Here is a 23,693-nt window from a genome sequence, read left to right as displayed (position 1 = left end):
ATAACACATCAAACTATACAGACTACAGTAATGTAAAGCACAGAGCTGCTATGTAAATACCACTTTGTGTTGTATTGGCATTTTTAATATCGTGCAGAACGGGTAGAAATATGATAAAATAATTGTATAAATAACGTCACAAACCTCAGTTGCTTCGGTCCCTTTGGAGGGTTTCCAGCCTCTTGCTCTGCTTCCCCGGTGCCGGTGTTTGCTCTCCTCCCTCGCCTGGCCCTGCCTGCAGCAGAACCGCTAACTTGTCCTCTTTCTCGCCCTCTTCCTCCTCCTCTAACCTCCAGTACTTGACTCTGCAAACGGATAATAAAATATGTAACGTTATCCTGCCAACGCTATCTCGCTATCAATAATGCCTAACGTTAGAATAAAATAATGTAAGTTTTGTTTAGCATGACGTTGCTTATGTTAGCTTGTATTACCAAAACAATAAAACACTCAAAACTGCTATCTTACTTGTGAGCTATAACCTATAGTATTATAGACTAAATAATTAAGTAACATCTTCACCTCATCACTTGACTTGTTAGAAATGCTCGAAGTTGTCGTGGACTTCAGCAAATAGCTTCTTGTCCTTGAAGGCCACCGTAGCTTCTGGAATCTCTCCAAAGTCTTAGGGAGGGGAGGGGTGAGTGGCGGAGTGTTTCAATCTAGAACCTCACTGTTAGAGGCTGCTAAATACCACACATATTACACACTGGACCTTTAAAATAGGATTGAATATCATCAGTATTTAGTATTCAAGTTTCTAAGCAAAACTTGAATTCCACCTGAATTAAAATTCTCGTAGACAACAATCTGAACTCCTTCAGCAGGTCATGGTTTCCTTTGGGGTGAACGTTGGCCTCCTGAGACCATGTTCTGGCACTAGTGTTCTTTTCATTGTCTAAAAACTGAATATCCTCCCCAGAGGATTAACCCTTTCAATTTTTAAAACTCCACCATCAAGTGAAACTGCCAGCTTTGTACACAAACACTTTCTACAAGTGACAAATGAAATCTTTTGAATACTGGTCTTCAGTGGATGACACGTTTGTCTGTCTCTGTTTAACAGTCCTTTCTATCATATAGAGTATCTTCTTGGTGACTTTTTCTTTTCCATTGTACTGTCACTATCCAATCCCTCTTTTCTCCTCCCTCTCCAACCTCTCCTTGTCAGAAGAGGGGGCTGGTAATGAATCAGTGCTGAAGGTTCTGGGAGGCATGGTGATGAGCTGTTATGCCAAATACTGGATCTACGTGTGTGGAGGGATGTTCATCATGGTTTCCTTTGCTGGAAAACTTGTTGGATACAAGATCATCTACATGCTGCTGTTCTTGCTCTGCCTCTGTCTCTATCAGGTAGGAACATGGCTACGAACCACTGATTCAGGTTCTCAGGGCTCTACTTTTGTAGAATCTGTGGCATGGTGCAGATCATAGTGTGCCCCGCCCTAACATGTTTTATGTGCACATAATCACTGAGATTTTTGTGGTTATCTTGCAACAGTCTAGTAACATAATTCCAATAGAGACTGCAGATCTCTGTAAAGAGAGTCATCAGAGTAAAGGAAAGGCTGTCAGTATAGGATGCCTGCTGTTGTGGATGACAGATGCCTGGAAGAATCGCTAATTAATCTTTATTCAGTCTTGCATTAGTGCCATAATCAGAATGAAACTGTAATTCTTCTGTGTGATCACATGTCAGCTGGTTAAAGAACATAAAATTTAACTGAAAAGATGAGCAAAGCATGAATAAAGGAGTTTATGTTATTTTAATATGGCCGTGCCTTCTCCAAATAATTAATAATAAAAGTATTATGGAAAACAAGTGTGCGAGCTTTCAACCTGCTTTAAGCTGGCGGACTGTGCAAGTCACACTCTTTCTTAATACCCAGATTGAAGTACACTGCTGAAATGGCATCACACTCTCTACCATGCAAGGCAAGTCAGATCCGAAACCAGTACAGTCAAGGAAATACCTCTGCACTCTGCACCAACATGAAAGTCGGGCCCTCAGTGTTCATTTTTAAAGAAGGGTCAAATATATAGACATCTTATCTCATGCCATTTTTTTGTGTTACTTGGTATTTGGGTTGTGACAAATTTGCTTTAAATTCTCTTGTAGTGTTGTAGTTATCTATACATTATACCTACTGAACATAACTCATATTAAGTGTTAATTCGAAAAATCTCTTGTAATGAGTGACTGTCTTATTTCCCAGGTGTACTACCCTCTGTGGAGGCGTCTGTTGAAGCTCTTTTGGTGGCTTGTTGTGGCCTACACCATGCTGGTGTTGATCTCCATCTACACTTATCAGTTTGAAGACTTCCCTGGATACTGGAGAAACTTCACTGGTTTCACAGAACAACAGTATGTTCTTTTACAAGAGCTTGAGATTGTCAAGTGCCTTTCTCTAAATCACTGATACTTCTCTATCTCTGTTTCTTTCTCTTTCAGCTTTAGGTTGGTTCTGTTGTCATTATTAGCATTCATTTGTAGTTTGTGATTTATATATCAAGTAAACACTAAAAAAACCCTATTTTAGGAAATGGGGGTAATTAGGGCTTTAGATACAGGGTCACTGATAGAAAATGGTGTTAAATACACTGAGTTACCAGTTTATTAAGTACACCTGTACAATGTAATGTAATGTAATCCAGCACCTCAGTGTATATTCTGTTTATACTGGAGCCACTTTTGGCTTTAGATGGCTATACTTAAACATATACACATAGTTCTTAATACGTGCTCAAAGTGTATTAAACTGCATCTACAGCACTACTGTAGCTCAGTAGCACTCACTGGTGAGAAAAACCTATCCATGGGTCAACTGCACAGCTGGATTAACCCGGGACTCAAGGCAAAAGTAAACTGTTGAGTCCCTATGTGCCCCCCAGGTGGTAATTAAACACGTTAATTTAGGAATATGCAACATATAAGTATAAAGCTGATATAATGAAAATCTAATCATGCTCCCCTGTCATCCTTAGGCTGGCAGCAATTGGTCTGGAGACATTTGCCTTGTCCGAGCTCTTCAGTAGTATTCTGATCCCTGGCTTCTTCCTGCTGGCCTGTATTCTGCAGCTGCACTACTTCCACAAACCCTTCATGAAAATCACTGACCTGGAGCATGTTACACCTATACACAGGTAACAACATTGTGTAGAATATAGTTAGATAAGAGTAAAAAAGTAGGTCAGCTAAAATGTACTCTGGGTAAATGTTACTGTGTTTGGGGGCGGGAGGGAGGTAAAGGAAAAATGTTATGTCATGATGATAATATTATACAATAAAATAAACATAATAAATTAAACAGCACCTGTAGGCTACAAAAGAAAGTGCATTAGCATGTAAGTCCTTTTCTGTAAACTGATAATCAACCCAACTCAGTGTAGCCTTACTAGATTAACCAGAAGAGAGGACAAAACTCAGACAATTACACAAAAAAGACCAACAATATATAAAAAGGGCTGTGGACGCCACAGCAGGTCATTATTAAAGAACCCCTCCAGATGAAAAAACTCTGCTAGAAATAATAATTTTTATCTGACACTTTTTCTTTGTTTGTTTGTTTGTTGACAAAAAAAATCAATCACTTTGATAAAATCCTTAAAGGAGACATATTCTGCACATTTCCAGGTCTATATTTTTTAATTTGGGGCTCTACTGGAATATCTATACATGATTTACAGTAAAAAAAAACAAAAAAAAACAAAAACAAAAACCCCCCTTATTTAACTCATATTTACCCTTTACGCAGTCCCTCAGTTCACTCTCTCTTTAAGGACCCCCTCCTGAGGAGCCCACTCTGTTCTGATTGGCCAGCTTCCAGAAGCTGTGTCTCGGGAGACTTTGTGTGGCTCCAAAGTATAGGATTTCAATACATCTATTTATGGACATGCACAACAAGCTGATGATGCAAAAAACATTGTAAACAAAGCGTTTAGGGCAAGTTGAAGCCCTGGCTTTTGACTTGCAGGGAGCATTTCTACATATATTACCCTCACGTTTTATTTAACATCCGACATCATCACAGTATATAAATAACAGAAAATGTATGTGCACTGGAGGCTTCAAGTTTCCACATCACACTTATGTATGTTACGTACTGGACCATGATTGGCTCCAAAATAGTTATGATGTCACAAATCATGCTTGTAGTATACGCTTTACACTCAGAAAATTCTCACATTGTTTATCATGTCTTTTTCTTGTGACACATTACTCCAATTTGACTAATGAGACTTGAAATTTAGTTAAGTACAATACTTAAGAAATACTTAAGTGAAAGTAAAATTATTGCAAATAATAAAAAAGTACAAAAAAAAACCTTGGTTACCGCAAAAAACGTAAATGTAATCATTACTCCCACCCCTCAATACAGACCTCCACACTCCTACTACACATCACATGAAAAAGCTTTTATATTATATATTGCAGGTGAACAGTGTTGTTTGAAGTCACAGTGAAATGGAAGTTGGAGTGTCTTTATCTTCTGTAATGACATATTTCTGAGTGAAACGGAATTAGTGGGCAGGGTTTAGCCACAAGAGGGATTTATCACATCTGTCAGATTTGATTGGGTAGCTAAAAAATAGGCACAGCAAATACAGTACAATATGGAGCTGCAGATATATAGCATAGAGGACTGTTGATCTTTACTCACACCTCCCTCACCTGTGTTCTTAGATCAGGAGGAGGATAGGGCAGAAATTAACAAATAGATTTCAAATATTTTTTTGGAAATGGAAACAATGTTTTTGCCAAACTAAAATAAAAACACATAGTTGCTTAAACCCACAAGCTGATGTTTAAGTTTGGGCGAGATTTATGTAGTCACTCCAAATTCCATTTGTTTGGACCAATTTATATATATGCCCCTGAGCTCAGAATGAGTCATGAAAATCATATTATTTTACAGGAAGAGAAAAGAGAGAGATTTGATATTAAAACACTGTCACATTGTTTTCAGACAAATGAAGGATTAACACAGAGACACAAGATTAAAACTTGGAAAATGTATTTATTATTTTGCTGTGTCTTACAAGAAAACAGGGTCTCCCAGCTGATTATGCTGGGGATCAGCCACAGCCTCTCCAAGTCATTAAAAAACAAAAAATATGAAGCAAGTGAATGAACCCAAAAATACTTGATGATGTTTCCCTAAAAACATTAAAGCTAATTTTCATTTTATTACAACAAATTGACATAATTTAAGCACAATGGAGTGCAGGATGTACAGAAATTACCTCCACATTACATTGGTCTTCCCAAATCCACAAAGAATGAATTGCATAGCATTTGCACCAGCAATCTGCCCTGTTTTAAGGTTCTATTCACAAAAGATTTTGCCCTAATGATATGCCACCGCAAACACGTTCATAAAGTTTTGCAGCTGAGTGAGTGAGTGCAGTGGTTTCCAGTGTTTCAGGCTTTTCTTAACATTTCAGCACACAGATTGGTCCATAATGAAAATTGCAGAGAGCACAAAAGCCTCAAATTGCCTGTCTTCAATTAGCAGAGGTACGCACACAGCCGCTCTAGGAGGTAGAGCGGGTTATCCATTAATCGGAAGATTGGCGGCTCGATTCCCAGCTTCTCCAGTCAGTCTCACAGTGTAAAAGCGCTTTGAGTGGTTGGAAGACTAGAAAGGTGCCATACAAGTACAGCCTATGTACCATTTACCATTTACACAGAGTTCTCCACAATCACAAACCAACTTTCACTTATTTTGCTTATTTTACTGCTCTGGTATTTTGCATCTATAACATAATCTACTGAAATGTCCATCAAAATAGGCTATAGCTATTAATGTGACTAAGACAGGTTTGAAATGTGTTAGATTAATGTCTCAGTCTTACAATAATGTTGTTCAGGTGTTACTGAATGTATCCAGGATTTCGCAGTAACATCAATACTGATGTTCTGTTTGCTGTCCGCAGCTGGCTGTGGCATAACACAGCTGCTGAAACGATAAGTACATCTCCAAAATGAGAAAGGGGCTGTGCACATTTATGCACATGGCACAGCAGCGGTAAATTCATTAACACCGGATCGGTCAGGATCTTCCGATAATTAATGTTCAGTGTTCTGCTACACCTTTACACAGATCAGCTGTTAATACACAGATTCCACGTTTATACAGTGGAACTGTTTGTAATAAAACAGCCCTTATAGATGAATGCTGAGCTCCATCAGTGCATGTCAGCTGACATTTTTATTTTTAAGTAGCTGATAGTCCAAGATAAGCTTACCATCCCACATCTATTGACGATATTTTTGGTCATAATTAAAATTAAAAGCCCAAATAGAAAATTGAAAGGTAACTTAAAAGACTAAAAAGATTCATATTTTACTACAGTACTAGGAATAATCAAGCCATAATTAGACTAAAAAAGAAAAAGCATATTGAAAAAGCAAATGACATGTAAAATGATAATTGGAAAATGTAAAGTGACAATGAAAAAAGTTAATTTTAAAATGCAAAAGCTTAAATGGAAATGCTCAAACTGAAACCTTAAATTGTAAAAATAAAATTGAAAATGGCAATGGAAATAAGAAAAGGGAAACATCAAAATGGAAACTCAAAACGGGAAATGTAAAAGCTTAAATAGAAATTTTGACATTTTGGCAATTTTGGCATTTGACATTTGGCATTCGACATTTAATTTTTTTCCATTTTTCATTTGGCAATTGCCATTTGGCTTTTCAAGCTGTATGTAAATGAGGAGGCATGGCCCAAAGGCTGGAGGGAGAGTTTGAAATGGTTGGCGTGTAGAGGCACCCTATGGACAGCAGGGGGAGCTGACTGCTAAAGAGCACAGTGAGTTTGGTATGAGTCTGAACTAGAAGAGGAACCGCACTGTGCTCTGCCATCCACATTGGCTGCTAGCAATGGCAAAGCCAGAGCTAGCCTCATTGCTGAGACAGGTGCTGGAGAATGAATAGACTTTACATGACTGTACAGTAACAGTACACATTTGTTGTGCTTTACGTTATTTGCTTCTACTTTGGCAGATCTGCTTCTGAAATAAGAAAAATATGATGGCTCATATGGCTGCCAACACACAGCCACAGGTTTTTATTAACTACTATTACAGTAATTCAGTTATGATTATGTAGAGTTAGTCATTTGTTCTGCTGTCTTTGGAGGAATGTTAATTTGTTGAGGCAGCAAAATTTGTATTCAAGTAAAAGTGGAAATAGATATTCCTTTTTGGCTGATAAATTGTTAAAATAAGTGTTCTTCAACTAACTATTAAAGCAACAGAGGGTTCCCACACTAGGTCTCAAACCCAGACAGTGGTCGATTATGCTAACCACACAACTATGTCTCATTTCCATCAGACATGCACATCTGCAGCTGTCAGTTCCTCTTTTAGTTTGGACTCATACTGCTCTGCCAAACTCACTGTGCTCTCTGCTGGCCATAAGGTGCCTCTGTGCCCCAGCCGTTTCAAACCCTCCCTCCAGCCTTTGGGCCACGCCTCCTCTTTTACATACAGCTTGAAAAGCCAAATGGTAAATGCCTAATGGAAAAGGGAAAAGATTAAATTTAAAATGGAAAATGACAAATGGAAAATGGAAAAGATACATTTTAAAATGCCAAATGATAGAGTGCAAGTGCAAATGCAAATAGAAATGCAAAAAAAGAATTTATTTTTTCTATTTAACCTTTTAATTTAAGTATTTCCTTTTTTAAGCTTTTCTATTTCCCATTTTGAGTTTCACATTTGATGTTTCCCTTTTCTCATATCCATTGGCATTTTTAATTTCATCTTTACAATGTAAGCTTTCAGTTTAAGCATTTCCATTTAAGATTTGCATTTTAAATTTCACTTTTTTCATTGTCACTTTAAATTTTAAATTATCGTTGTATGTTTTAAATTTGATTTTTCAATTTCTTTTGTCTTTTTAAGTTTAATTATGGCCTGATTATTCCTAGTAGTGTTGTAAAATAATCATCTTTTTTAATTTTATCTCTTTCAATTTTCTGTTTGGACTTTTAATTATAATTATGACCAAAAATATCCTCCATACACATCCACCTAATCCCCCCCCCCCCCCCCCGATATGATTGAATATCAATTCAATATCATTCAAGCCTCACAAGCTTGAAGATTTGAAGAGAGAGAGAGAGAGAGAGAGAGAGAGAGAGAGAGAGAGAGAGAGAGAGAGAGAGAGGAAGAGACAGAGAGAGAGAAAGAGAGAGAGAGAGAGAGAGAGAGAGAGAGAGAGAGAGAGAGAGGAAGAGACAGAGAGAGAGAAAGAGAGAGAGAGAGAGAGAAAGAGAGAGAGAGAGAGAGAGAGTAGAGTTAACACCAGCTATCTGAAGATGCTAATAACTCCACCCTAATTGCATGTGGCTATTAGCGCTGGTTTTTGTGAATTAGACTGTTTTGGCAATGAGTCTTATTTTCATAGAAAGGGGACAATTTTGCACTGAATGTATGAATACTACCTCATTTACATAAATGCAAATGGAACAGGTGCACCATGATGCTATCTGCTCAGCCACGCAGTTTGCAGTGCATTTCACCCTTTACGGGTGCTTTTTTAGTTACACATTATCTTTTTGTCTCATTTGCACAGGTTTAGCAGCCGCAAAAGCCACACATTCCTTTTGTGGTTTTGGTCCTTAGTGTTTGACTCCAGAGGAAATCCTTTAGGTTCCCAAGAAAAATGATATGCCCTAAACAGGCACTCCATTTTCCATCTTATCTCATGCAACATTTACCTGTTTGAATGTTTGAATTTATTTTGTATTCATTTCACTTAAAAGAAAATGTACCCTATTATGAATGGAGGTACAGCAAATTTTATAAAATGGCATATTCTCATTAAATGCATAAAATGCTGACTCTTAATGAATTCTAAACAAATGCAAAAAATTACAAATCACTTTTTTCCTTTTGTGATCAAATTGTCAGTGTGGAAAGGGGTCACAATTTTTCTGTTTAAGCATCTGCTTTTTGTGATGGTGTTTCCCATCATCATGTATTACCTGGGAATTCTATATTTATCCTTTTGCAAGAACTAATGAGACAATCTGCCTCCAGGAGGAAAAACAGTGAGAAGACCGAACAGATTGGCTCTAGTAATGTGGGAGTGAACTTTGAAGAGGAAGACCTGGTGACCAACATAGATGATGAATCTGAGGATGAAGGTAAAAAAAACAACACTGGCAGTTTATATTAAAGATACATTTTCACAATTATTGCTTATTGACACACATATCAGTAATTGTTACATTATTTATGATTACGAACTACTCACTGACACATTATGTGAAGTGGGAATATAATCACATTTTAATCCACCAAGCCACACTGACAGTGGTTACTAAAGTGTCTGGTGTTTTAAATGACCTTCCGTTGTCTGTCTCATGACAAATACACTTCTATTTTTACAAAGTTATCGATCTACACCAAATCTGAGAGACCTGCTGTATGTCTGGCAGTCTGTATGTCTGAAGTTTAATACCTAATGGTGAAGCTTTGGTGAGGAAGATAAAAAATTGATAAATAACAATGACATCTGGTAACAGATGGAGTTGGTGTGGGTCAGAGACTTCCACTGAAGTGTTGCTGATGTGTATTTTGAGTAAGAAATGAAGCTTACATGAGTTTTATTCTTGGAAAAATATTTTCTATTCATCTGACCATGTTGGTCTTTAGCCTTGTATATTTCTATGCGAGTCCAGTCAAGGTCGCAAAAGTTTCATAAACTCTCCTGGACTGATCTCTTCTCAAATGATTTCTGTTTGTGTCTCCCGTCCACCTCTCATCCTCCCACTCTCTATGTTAATTCATCCTTTCTTTTCCCTCTCTCAGTCGAGTTGATGCCCAGTAAGTGGGGTCTGGTGATGGACAGGTTACTGGTTCTGTCCAGAAGGTTCTCTGACATTCTCACCAAGGTTCAAGTGTTTCTCTGGGGGCTTCTGGAACTTCACATCCTTAAGATGGTGGCCTTCTTCTCCGTGTGGGTTGCACTTGAGGAGGTAAAACCAGGGTTTATGGGTTGGTATGTTGTGTGTATGAAAGGAGTGAGGCAAAGAATTAATTAAACACTGCACAATAATCAGATGCCAGTATTTTGAGTCTTTGTATTGTCCCAGTCAATTATGCTATAACTTGAAGGTGATTTATTGAGAGTGATACTGAGTGAGACTGTTCTCAACCTAGATAAATTGAGCAAAACCATCAGTTTTAACTAAGTTATAGAATTTTAAAACCATTGATGTGTTGGTCACATACACACACGCAAAATAAAATCTGATGAAAATAAATATGGTTAAGTTCAACAACAAGAATTTCTACAACCCTTGTCTGTCACAATGATGGATTATGATAATAACCTGAATAAACAAAAGTTGGAAGATTATTCTTTTTAACTGACTTTTGCAGTTAGTGTAATAGCTATGTGATCATCTCATTCACTTACTGTAATCAACTATTAGTGGACCGACCAGAAAACTCTAGAAACGTTTGTACGAGGCATCATCCAACATTCACAACGCCAACAATGAGCCAGCCTTACGTCTGAGAGGGATCACCCACACAAGGATTCTAATGTGCACGTGCTATCGGCACAAAACTGTGGGTGCCTGAAAAACAGTATTTGGTGAATGTGCTGAATATGCAACTTTCACTGAAATGAATGGTACAGCATGTATCTAGCAGTGTCCCATCCTTGTTCAGAATGGCATGTTTTGGTGTTCACCAACAGAGTTGAATGATCTACACATATGTGATGCTTGAATTTAGCTATTAAACATGTTGATTTTGTGAGGGTGCATTATGGCCTTCATCTTGTTCTGTTCCATTCTGTTTGTTGCAGCCATCAGTGATGAACCTGGTCCTGGTGGTGTTGTGGTCTCTGGCAATGCCATATGGTCGCTTCAGGCCCATGGCCTCCTGTCTGTCTACTGTCTGGGTGTGTGTTATCATAGTGTGTAAGATGCTGTACCAGCTCAGTGTTGTCAACCCTGCTGAGTACTCCAGTAACTGTAGTCTGGTAAGATATGCATACACTCACACATGCTGCATCATAATATCTGTTACAACAGGCATAATATTATATTTCAGTTAGTCATTAATACCAACAGGATGAGGGAACAGAAGAAACAGCAGGAGTAGAGCAAGACATCACAACCTTTAAGTTGTTGGTGAGATTTTAACATAAATGAAGAAAACATCACCAATTTGACAAGAAGTGTGCAGCTTTTTTTAAACAACCAAATACAGAAACATGCTGCAAATAGAGGAAACACAACCAAATGCTGTAAACACAACTAAATACAGAAAAATGCTGCAAAACCAAAAAACATAATCAAATAGTGGATGTGTTTCCCTTTATTTGCTTGAGTTTTGTAGCACATTTATACTTTCTGTTTTTGCAGCAAGTTTTTATATTTGGCTGTGCTATTTTGGTTGTCTGTTTAAGCATTGTGTTTCAGTATTAAGTACCCCTGCTCCTTTCCAGTCATGGAAAGGAGGAGGGGTTGGATGTTGTACAAGGAAATTGAATTGAATTTTGTTTATGAATCACAACTTGTTCTAGAACTATGCATTGATATGAGCAGAACAAATAAATAAATGAATGAATAATATATACCGTAATTAGCAGTAATATAAATGGGTGATTACACTGTTAACCATAACTATTTTCATAATAATAACTATGTTCATATTCATAATATCAAAAAAATGTAGTCCTGCTCACCAAGGCTCTGAAAGGTTTGTTTGTTTCTCCAACTGGGGAAACCCATTCACCAGAGCAGGACCAGAGCTTTTTGAGTCACTGATGAATTCAGAGATGTGAGCAGTGATTCACAAATATTTTCTGCCCATTAGCAGTGGGGTCCTGACAAATGCTTTATACGTGGTCTGTCCATATATTTTTGATCCACAGCAAGATATCTGAACAGCTACAGGCCAGATGGACAAGAGAGGGAATCAGTTGAATTCTCTCATTTTTTATGTGAAAAAACAATCTGGAAGCTTTAAGTAGTTTCATTTTTAAAAACACTAAGTCATTTACCTGAAAGAGCTGGAAACTATAGTTTTTAGCAAATGTTACTGAAACAGGAAGAAATTGTTGGGGATTATTTTCAGTGGCAGAGTAATCCACATTTGGTTCTCTAATGTCACTGACTATCTGGCACAGGTCTAGTTGTTGTAGTAACCTGACACAGTTTAATAGTAATGTGCTCAGGTTTCAATTTTGGGGCTGGAGTGATAAGGTGTTGACTGTCCAGCTTATGAATCTGTATCTTTCTCCTTTTCTTCACAGCCTATAACAAATGAAACCAACCTGTTACCAGAGGAAATGATGAACTCCTCTCTATATAAGGACCCCGTGGATCCAGCCAAATGGTTTGGCATTAGGAAAGATGCCACTGTACTGGGTTACAGCAAGGTATACTCAGTATATGTTTCCTAGTTAGTGAAAAGATGGAGACAGTCAAGTTAACTCCGATAAGGATACTCCTGTATTAGGTTAATAAAGGAAAACATTTTTTAAGGGGGTCAGTTCTCCAACTACAAATAGCTTTGCTTTTATTTTTCCAAGTTTCGAAATAACTATCTCTGAGATTTTGGCCTCCGCCCCACTGTTTCTGGTGAGAGATGTTGCTGTACTGTATTGTGATGGAGACAGAAATTTCCATTTGTTTTATTTTCCAAAACCTAGATAAATAAAACCAAAACTATCTGCATGACTGAATACCACTAGAGGTACGTGATAAAAGATTTTGTTTTGTCATTTGGGTGAACCAACCCTTAAGATGTCTGCACCAACTTTTGGTACTTGACAGATTTCAGTACCCTGTGCTACAGACACAGTTCGGTCAGTACGTAAAGTATTGAGATTCCATATCCAGCCCTTAAAAGTTTTCTTTTCCTTTATATGCTGAGTGTGAATTAATGAATGTTTTTTTGCAGAACCATTTAATAGTGCTGATGCTGTTGGTGTTTGAGGCGACAGTGTATCGACACCAGGCTCACCACTATCGTCAGCTCCAACGATCTCCTCCAACCATCCCTGCTCTGTTCCCTGCTGCCACCAGGGACACACTAGACCAGGGTTTAATATCCTGCTTCAAGTACCTGCTCAACTACACTTTCTACAAGTTTGGATTAGAGGTAGCTGTGAAAGATCACTTCATCAAATGAAGGAGGAAACACTGAACAAGAGAACTGAGCTTTTTATTGTAATCATTTTAGATATGATTGATAAGATAAGAAAATAAAGTGAGCTTGTCTAGCAGACTGTTTTGCATCAACATCAGTGTTTTGACTGCAAAAAAGATCATAAAGTTTTAAAATGACATTTTTTCTATTTTTATTTCTAAAACCTACCCTCTTTTTAAAAGATTTGTTTCCTGATGACTGTGAATGTGATCGGCCAGCGGATGAACTTCCTGGTGATAATCCACGGCTGTTGGTTGGTAGCCATCTTGGTGAGGCGGCGGCGAGCAGCTATTGCCAGGATCTGGCCCAAATATTGTCTCTTCCTGTCCATGTTCATGATCTACCAGTATATACTGTGTGTGGGCATGCCACCCGCTCTCTGTATAGGTGAGTCCTGATATGAAGTTAAGTGCAACTAGATGACAATAGAATGTTTTTATAGATAAAAATATTTTAAAGCTCCAACACAACCACAATCTCCCAAAATACATATCCTTTGCTCTGACCTCCTACCTAGAATGAATTTCCAGTATTTGTGAAATGAATACAAAGCTGAAACAGCAGTACAGTAACATACTGTAACATTTTACTGAATAAAAAGGAAGAGCTTTCACAGTGATGGCCTTAATAAAACCACAGTGTGTCTTTCTGAAATTTGTCTTAAATAGCGGTTCACGTCCTCAATGAAAATCAAACAATTTTACCATCAGAACTCCCTGTGATGCATTATGGTGGATGCCATGGCTGCAGAAAGACTGCTCACACTCATGTCAGAAGAAATTATTATATTTTTACTAAACAGTAATATTAGAACAATAATAAGGAGAAAGATCAGAGATTATGTTGTCACACAACAAAGGCCAGATATTAAATGAGACCATGGTTTACACCATCATTTAGTTAAGCTGAACAAAATTGTGAACAGTTGAACATCTCGATATTTTAACCAAAATAAATATCATATACATTGAATGCTATACAAAGCAAGCTTTTGATTCCCCACATGGCCCACATGGCATCACATAGCACTCTGCTGAAGGTGAACTATTGTAGCAAAGAAGTACATCTTGTAAATTATATTACTATTAGACCATTGTTGAATAGTATGTGGATACCATACCTATGTCTACCTTCCTGTCTGTACCTATCTGTATTGCCTGTCTCTGTTGTCCTATAGACTACCCATGGCGATGGAACACTCCAGTTTTGATGAACTCGGCTCTCATTAAATGGATCTATCTGCCTGACTTCTACACTGTGCCTAACTCCAAAAACCTCATAGGTCAGTTTGTGTGCATGTGTCTCTGGGTCTGTGTGTGCATTGGTATGTCTTTGTCAGTGTCAATTATCCAAGAAGGTTGAATCGAGAACAACTGGACTCGGTTGAAGATACTTGAAGATGTTTTGCCTCTTATCCAAGGAGCTTCTTCAGTTGTAACTGACTTTTGGGGAGTCCAGGTGTTTAACTTCTGTGGGGTCGTTATCAAAGTTATAGATACCACTTGGTTTGTTAGTGTTCCTGGCTGTTGTAACGACAGTTGTTAAAGTCTGTGTAAAGGAAAATCATAGATTTCTTTTAAAACACATTATACATGTTAGAAAATAATTGCTGAAAAAATGTGAAAAGACTGTGATCAGCACTGCTGCAGGAGCCAAGCCTGTGTAGCGGCCCTCTCTGCCTCTGTCCAGTCTCACCCTCACTGTCTTGGGCTGTGTTGAGGAAGCTACTCCGATGCCTTCACTGTCACTACAGATGTACTCCTGCGGCTGTGGTTCCAGCACCTTTGTTGGCGTTTTTCAAAGAAGCGAGTAACGTTGACACCGAACTTCATTGAAAAAATTGACAATTAAACAAAATGATGATTGGTGATGGATCACTTGTTAACCACTCATTTAAGTTATTTTACTGAAATAACTCCACATTTACCTACAAAAGAGGTACCAAATTAAACAATGGGTCTGAGCGTTACTTTATTTTTGAAATATCCATGTTGCTTGTCTTAGGCCGTATTCAGACCAAATCAGGTAGTGCGGCAGGGTTGAGCGGAGGTGTGGGCATGTTTATTTGTGCTCTAGAACGTAACCTCTGCGAAACAATTAGAAAATAACGTTTTATTGATCTGATTCACCGGCTTTCTTGCTATCAGTACTCCCTCTCTTCATTCACTTTCCAGCTCACTCACTCTCTCTCGCTGGTGCACTCAGCTCTCTCTCTCTTTCTCTTTCTCTTTCTCTTGTCTTTTTTAAAATGAGACGGGAAGCAGACAGCAAAGTCTAAATTTACTTTTAACGTTATCAAACAAAGAGAAATGTCCTCTCCTCCACCTAGTGACATCTTTGTGCTCCCTCATGGCACAGTTTACAGCTCTGATCAGTCTGATCTCCGGCTGTGATTGGCCACCGCAGCCTTCAGCCGTAGTAACATCGGGTTGCATTTCTCCAAAAGTTGACTCTGCATCAACTTTCTGACCGCAGTCCAGTGTGGCACCGAGGACTGGCTTTTGCTTACGCGGTTTTTGCTTCACTGCTTGATTTGGTCTGAATATGGCTTTAAACATACAAACAAGGTCTATTTCAAATTATATAGAAGCAGGAGCTTGAGCGTTGTTAAGTTCAAAGGTTCAGAAGATGAAGAGAGCCTTCAGCTGACACGCCTCCAGCATTCCAGAGCTCAGAATATTGCTTGTTTTCTCCTTCTGTAGCTGTTGTAAACATTTTACGACCTTTTTCTTGTATCCACTGGTAGGATCCTGCCTCAGTGTTTCATATATATTAGTGTCACTGAATAGTGTGGTGATCCTGGCATGGTAGTCCATTGTGTGACGACCTGTGCACCTTCCTTTATCGGCTGGTAGGTTGGTGATGTTTTGGTCTTTGGTCAATTTTTGGAGCAAGCCATTAGCTTCTGTATTAAAAGCCTCAAAGGTGAAATGGGCCTGTCTCACTCTCTCATTCAGTACCTGGTTCTGTGCCCTCTCTAGGGTCATTTGAGCTCTGTGGCCTTTCACTGTAGAGCCTACATGTAGGCAGTTTGGTAAGAATCTGTGCTGTCTGCATCTCAGGTTAAACCCACTGTATAGAATTAATGGACATATCGAAATAACGGTCACTGTGATGTCACCCATTGGTTTTTGGACTTGCATTTTGAAGCCTCAAATTTGGTATTTTGGCTGTTGCCATCTTGCATTTACAGTCTAGGGGAAAACAGGGAAACATGAGCCATTTTTTACATATGATGATTTTACTGCAAAATGAAAGTATATTTGTTTCAAATAATAGTTACTACATATACCTCAGGTTGTTGTGTACCCATGGAAATTAAAACAAGTTATCTAATTATTATGGTTTAAGAACAATGAGCCATCAAAAAAGTTAGTCCAATGGCACAACTTACCCCAAGGTAGGGGTAAAATGAGCATAAGGATGGGGTAAATAGTGCTGCCATTATATACTGATATAAAAATTACACAAAATCAAACAAATTAATTATAAAATTAAAAATAATTTGAACTTTATTAATGCCATCAATTTAACAAAGGCAAAAACTTGTACTTTTAAGTAAAATCATATGTTTGTGTCTTGTTGTTCAACATGTTACCTAAACATTTTCAGTAAAGATTAAGCTGTGACCTTTGTGTGTCAGCTACAGAAAGAATGTGTGTGTAAATGTGCTTTTGTGTATACAGACAGGTGACAAATTAAAGAAGGGGTGTGATGTGGGGGGCATTTTTTGGCATGGTTTGGGTCCACTTGTCCCCTTAGAGGGAAGGGTCACTGCAAATCAATACAAAGTTGTTCTGAGTCATCACCTTTATCCTATAATGAAACATTTCTATCCTGATGGGAGTGGTCTCTTCCAGGATGACAATGCCCCTATCCATAGGGCATGCGGGGTCACTGAATGGTTTGATGAGTATGAAAATGACGTGAATCATATGGTATGACCTTCACAGTCACCAGATCTCAACCCAATTGAACACCTATGGCAGATTTTGGACTGAGGTTTTAGACAGCGCTTTCCACCAACATCATCAAAACACCAAATGAGGAAATATCTTTTTGAAGAATGGTGTTCATCCCTCCAAAAGAGTTCAGAGACTGTAGAATCAATGCCAAAGTGTATTGAAGCTGTTCTGGCAGCATGTGGTGGCCCGACACCTTACTAAGACACTTTATGTCAGCTTTTCCTAAATTTGTCACCTGTCTGTATGTACAGCATGTTTGTTTGTGGCTTAAATTTAACATTAGTCAACAATTAGGTATTTATTCATCAACATTGTAGCACTTGTAACATGGATCAAACATGAACAGTGTCTCTAGCCTCTAGAATATCAGAAAATAATTTTTGGGGTAAATTGAGCCATTGACTCAACTTGTCCCAACATCACTGGCACGTTTTACCCCACAACCTCCATTTTGACAAAACTGTTTCACACAGTGGCTCAGATCCACAATTATGCTAAGTTTATGACCTTGTTTTGTAACGTACACCTACTTAATTTAACATGTAATAATGTCCAAAACTTATCTTTTTTAATTAAGATACAAGACTGATAAATTTAGTATCCATCCAACTCCTTAGAGGGTCTTTTAGTACAACCAAACACTGAACAAGACTTTTTTAGGTGAACAAAATGTTACAGTTAACTTTCATGAACTGAAAACACACTGAAGTCACGACAGCTACACCTATACTGTGAATCTGGGGTTACACCATGGTTACATTACCTAACCAGTGGTAGCAACTTGTCAATCACAACATAGCCACACTCTAAATCATACCCTGCTTTATCTTGAAATTTGAATTAAATTGGACCATAATTTACAAAATGAACACCATGCTGTATTGAAGAATACTTGAAACTTGTGATTGAGACCATAAACTCATTAGGAAAGTGTTCACTGAGGTAATAAATCAAGTGAGAAGTAGAGATATTTTGTCATAGACTTCCATACAATCAGACTTCTTTTTAGCACCAGTGGAGTCACCCCTGATGGCCATTAGAGAGGATGCAGATTTAAGGCATCACTTTTCAGACCCGCTTGGCTAAACTGTAGGTGGTTTCTGTAATCTGCATTTTTCCTTCCTTCCTTCCTGTCATACTCTCGTAGCATTCTGAGTGTTGATCCCAAAATTATTCATGAAATGTCTGTGAAGATTCTCAGTCACCCAGGTCATGGTTATCCAAGGAGGGTTGAATCTCATGAATCATTTTGGGATGAACACCCTCAGAATGGTGTGCTAGTATGAAAGGACAGCAAGGAAAATTGCAGATTACAGAAACCACCCATTGTTTAGCCTGAGATGCGGACAACACAGACTCTTATCAAACAGCCTACATCTAGGATCTATGGAGAAAGGCCACAAAGCTCAGATGATCATAGAGAAAGCACAGAACCAGCTATTGAATGAGAGAGTGACACAGGTCCATTTCACCACTGGAGCTTTAAAATAGAGGTTGATGGCTTACTCCAAAAACTGAAATCACATCTGCCCAGTGCAGTTACTGATTTCATTAAGAAGGCTCAACTACATCAACATACCAAAAGCAAGGAAAGACAGACATGGAAATTCCAAAACCTACAATCCCAAGCCAGCAACACTAAGAAAGCAGAAGAACTTACTTGGAGGCAAAAGAAAGATAGTTTCACATTGGCTGAAACATATAACAGACGGGTAAAGAACCTGTTAGACAGGGAACTTATCCAATCAGAGAAAGATGTCCTAGCCAAAGGATTAAACTTTGCCATCACACCACAGCATTGATCTCATCACAGCAACAGAATCAGCCATAATGAAAAACAACTTAACAGAAATGGAGGCAGAACAGCTCAGGTTAAAGGTATCAGCTGCCCTTTCCAACACAAAGGCAGCCCCTTCAAACCTCAGCATAATTCCCTTTGTGGCCAACCTCTACATGGAAGAAGTAGAAAGCAGAGCTCTGAAATCCTTCAGAGAAACAGTACCAAGCCACAGGTTTGGATATGTGGATGACACATGGGTCAAAACCCAGGAAGTGCAAGCCTTCACAGAACACATTAACTCAGTAACTCAGATAGTGACATCAAGTTCACATGAGAGGATGTCAGGAACAACAGCTTGGCCTTTTTGGACTGTGCCATGTACATTGAAGAGGACAGGAGCCTCCACATTGGAGTATACAGGGCACCCACACACACAGTAAAAAAACGTGGGGGGTCTCCGTGACTTTCTCAGATTCAATGTGGATTGATACATTTGATAAAATGGAAGTGTGTCTGTTCTGTAAGAAAATGTTTTTTATGTGAATTGGTCACAGCGTCTCTCTCTCCCTCACAGAGGGGACAGCTAGCAGACTGTGAGGAGATATTAACTAAAATTTACAAAGATTGTAGTGGATTAGAATCACTGACTTTACCTTACCCTTAACTACATACAAATTTTGTGTATTGGGCTCTGAGCGCTTCGAAAATGCTGGTGACCTACACTCAACACTGTACTTGAACGCCTCCTGTGTAGACACAGGGAAACTATGCTGAGTCTCTACCGTACTCTGCCGTCATTTGCGCTAGCTTCTCTGTCCTCTCTATTTGTCGGTGTTTGTGTTTAGCTTAGTTTGTAACGTATTAAAATTTGTCTGTGTTCTTCATTCTTTCTAAACTTCACTCAGTATTTTAATGTCAGGAATATTATTTATTTTACTGACATTTTCTTTCAAGTGAAATAATCAATTTATATAGTGACTTTGCTGATGGAAACATTGCTTTTGCTGCTGTAAGAAACAATGTTCTGTCATATTCAAAATATAAATCTGTTCTAATCCTATTGTGAATGTATTCTTTTTTTAAAATAATAATTCAAAAACCCCCAATTCTTTAGTAATGAAAAAGAACAGATAAGAGTATTGATAAATATTCTTATTTCTTTCTTCTGGTGTTTCGTTCATTCCACCAATGCAGTCAAGTATGTAACATAACGCATCACTATAACTACTATCTCTTCTGTTATCAGATCATTTTAACACCCGCAGACACAAACATGATGAAAATTGTTGATTATGTTACCTTTAGATGCTGAAAATAATCTGAATCAAGCTGATGAGTGAAGGTGAAATTAATCAGCAGCTTCAACCAGGAAACCAACCAGAAGAAGAACAAACATGTAACTCACAGCAGGAGGTTTTTAAGTTCGTTTGATTCACAAACAGTCTCAAGTCTCTGTATTCATCTTTAACCTGAAGTGTTCTTTAAGGAAATCTGATCACAGAACAGCAGCTCTGAACTTTGAAATGAAAAACCTGGAACCAAAGTCAAATATTAACAGACAGTATAAATCTTTATCAGTTTGATCATAAAGTCTGATGTGTGCCTGTTATTCCAACAAGGAAATAAAAAGTGCTGAGATGGCTTTAATGAAGTCTTTTGTATCTCTGTGATATGTGCAAAGTGGGACAAATAAATTGTTTGTGGATAAGATAAAGATAAAATTCTAACCATTGCCATTCCTACAGCTGGCTAGTGGCAACCGCCTGACTATGGGAGGATGAGAAAATCGCAGTTCACATCCATTCACTATAAGCCTGTGTTACGAATATTTTTTGATTCATATTTTTATAGCACACAGTGCATTTTTTAAAATAATTATTGTAATGATAATAGTCCAAAATTGTGTGAAAATACACAGTTTTTAGACAAATAACATCAAATTTTCTTGTGGGGAGGACCCCCAAACCCTCTGACCAAAACCCCTGTGTGCCTTTGACCTGGTTATTTTATTTGACCACTGAAGGTCAGATTATTTAATCAACTTGATAGCATCATAAAACAACAAAAATCATATCATATCAGCAAAATGGTGTAGAACAAGAAATGATGCCACCAGTATTCTATTGAATACATTAGCTATGGATACATATCCTTCTGCTTTTTTCACAGTAGCCTCAGACTTTTTCCTTGATAGACTGCTCTTATTTTCGGTTGGAACAATTAATAAGAATGCTTCTTGTTTGGCACTGACACCAAATTAATACTTTCTGATTGGCTGCTGTTCATGATCAATAACGAGACCAAATTAAAGTTTGACTGTCAAATTTCTAGCCACTGCATTTAACACTCATAAATATAATTTCTATCAACATAGCTTTTTTGCTCCCTGCATGGAAAAACTAATGATAATGACATTCCAACTGTCCAGTTGAATTAAATTTGTTATTTGGCATTCAATGACATGCTTCTTTAACTATATAACACAGAATAATGATCAACATTAATATTCAGGGGAGACAATTAGCCTACATTTTAATCAATGGGGGGAAGTAAGGGACCTGGATAATGGATAGGGGGATGCTGGCCCACAAAAGGTTGAATACCACTGCTTTAAGCAAACGCATGGCTCAACACAGGAGGGCCAACTCTGCAAGTCAAGACTTATTAGTTTACCTACACCTGAAAGATAAGGGAGACTCTTTCGAGGACAACAACATGCATATTTTGGATAGGGAGGACAGATGAGAGCCGGGTTCTGCTTGAGGTTTCTACCAGTTAAAGGGGAGTTTTTCCTTACGGCTGTCGCTGAGTGCTTTCTCATGGGGGAATTGTTGGGTCTCTGTAAATTAAAGAGTATGGTCTTGACCTGCTCTATGTGAAAAGTGCCCTGAGATGACTTTTGTTGTGATTTGGCGCTATATAAATAAAAATTGATTGATTGATTGATTGATTGATTGATTGATGAGATGATTGGAAAGAGGAGTCAAGGAGGCCATCTACATCAAAGTAGAAAAAGCATATATCAAAGGGGAGGAGGTCTACGACACCACTTATCCCTCACCTTCAATAGTGTCCTTTCATCCCTTCCCAGGAGATTTAACAACCATTCACATCTGACATCATGTGACTCCAATGACTCTTAACAACTGTTGTCACAACAGCCAGGAGCACTAATGAGTGGTATGGATGACCTTGATAATGACCTCACAGAGGTTAAATACCTGGGACTCCCCACCAATCAGTTAGAACTGAAGAAGCCCCTAGGATGAGAGGCGAAATGTCTTTAAGTATCTTCAACCAAGTCCAGTTGCCCTTGATTCAACCCTCCTTGGATAGACATGACCTGGAAGACTGAGATTCTTCACAGACATATCAGTGTCAATTCAGTCTTCCATCCATCCATCCATGCATCCATCCACCCATTCATCCATCCATGCATCCGTCCATCCATCCATTTATTCTTTTTTAATTTAGTTGAAGGTGCAGAACAAGTCCACTTTTGTCAAATGCCACTCATATGTGACACTTTATACAGTTTATTAGTAAGAATCCTGCTTGTTTTCTGATTTCCTAACATTTAAATTTGCTGTTGTTTAAACTCAACACTCCCTCAGTGTTTACCAGTGTCTTAAGTGTCTTAATGAATCCAGCACAGTGTACATTTTCAGAGTGTTAATTCCATCAGTACAGCAGTCATGCCATACACTGTCACTCTTGTGACTCTTGTGTTCTCTTTTTAACAGAAATACTGTTTTCACTTAGTAGAACCAATTAATTTAGGTTCTTTTTATGGACCTTCTCTGGTCATTTTTTTAAATTGGTGCTAAGCTGTCAATGATCCAACACCTCATGTACAGATTTTTTTGGCATTTTAAGCCTTCCAGTTGCTGAAAGGGCATAATTCTCCCCTGTCCTGGTTGACATCTGTAGGAAGTGTTGTTTCGCTGAAAGTAGCTTAACAATGAACCAAAGAACGCAAAGTAGAAGCAATTGAAATGCATCAGTGAGTGACAGTATTTGTGTTAAAAAGAGAAAGTGAGAGCAGTCTAATGATATGACTCTGCTGTTGTGCTGTGGAAAATGTGCTTTATGCTGAATTTATCAATTGAGCCATTACAGTGCAGGTCATTTTTCTCCGCCCATGTGTTTATCCAACCTGTATTAATGACAGACCTTTCTGTGTTTGAGCTGGTCATGCCCTGAGCTATTACTTGAGGTTTTGTGCAAATTTTATTGAAATTAACACAATGTATTTGTTGTAAAAGTTTACAACAAATACATTGACCAAAACAAGAAGCAAGTGTTTCAGAAACAGCTGCCTAATGTGTATAAACCAATCTGACCAATGGGACAGGTGTGACACCGCCCTGTCAATGAGCTGTTTTCTTCCCAGACCTTCTGTACCTACCGGTTTTATTAATCTTTGTTTCATCCAGTGTCACATGAGTTTATCCCATAATTCTGTCTCAGCACTAGTGTCAGTGTTATGAGGCAGCAGTGAATGATCCAGGCTTATGATGATTGTGATGATGATGATGATGATGACAATGATGATGATGATGATGATGTGATGATGATGTGTCCATAGCGGACTTTGTGCTGCTGATGTGTGCGTCCCAGCAGTGGAAGGTGTTTGAGAGTGAGCACACAGAGGAGTGGATGGTTCTGGCAGGAGAAAACACAGACAACCCTGAACCAATGGAAGGTCGACTGTTCAACCCTGCACCCAATTTCATCAACTGCAGGTAAATACTGTACAA

General features: G+C 38.3%; 1 protein-coding gene across 2 annotated transcripts in view; it reads left to right on the top strand.

The window, feature by feature from the left end:
* The window catches only part of piezo1 (piezo-type mechanosensitive ion channel component 1), a 171,888-nt gene that overhangs the window by 80,604 nt on the left and 67,591 nt on the right, over positions 1-23,693 (top strand). The window contains exons 14-24 of one of the 2 annotated variants that reach the window (XM_044372289.1): positions 1,175-1,353; positions 2,217-2,365; positions 2,986-3,144; positions 9,055-9,161; positions 9,829-9,995; positions 10,835-11,011; positions 12,290-12,415; positions 12,940-13,140; positions 13,371-13,575; positions 14,366-14,470; positions 23,522-23,678. In XM_044372289.1, coding sequence (XP_044228224.1) covers positions 1,175-1,353; positions 2,217-2,365; positions 2,986-3,144; positions 9,055-9,161; positions 9,829-9,995; positions 10,835-11,011; positions 12,290-12,415; positions 12,940-13,140; positions 13,371-13,575; positions 14,366-14,470; positions 23,522-23,678 — 1,732 coding nt within the window. Of the gene's footprint in view, positions 1-1,171; positions 1,354-2,216; positions 2,366-2,985; positions 3,145-9,054; positions 9,162-9,828; positions 9,996-10,834; positions 11,012-12,289; positions 12,416-12,939; positions 13,141-13,370; positions 13,576-14,365; positions 14,471-23,521; positions 23,679-23,693 lie in introns of both variants that reach the window. The other variant, XM_044372287.1, reaches the window with a different exon arrangement.

Source organism: Thunnus albacares, chromosome 14 (genome assembly GCF_914725855.1).
Source record: "Thunnus albacares chromosome 14, fThuAlb1.1, whole genome shotgun sequence".
NCBI classification, from domain to species: domain Eukaryota; kingdom Metazoa; phylum Chordata; class Actinopteri; order Scombriformes; family Scombridae; genus Thunnus; species Thunnus albacares.
The sequence above is the reverse complement of the archived record's forward strand: the minus strand, read 5'-3'. Positions and strand labels throughout refer to the sequence as shown.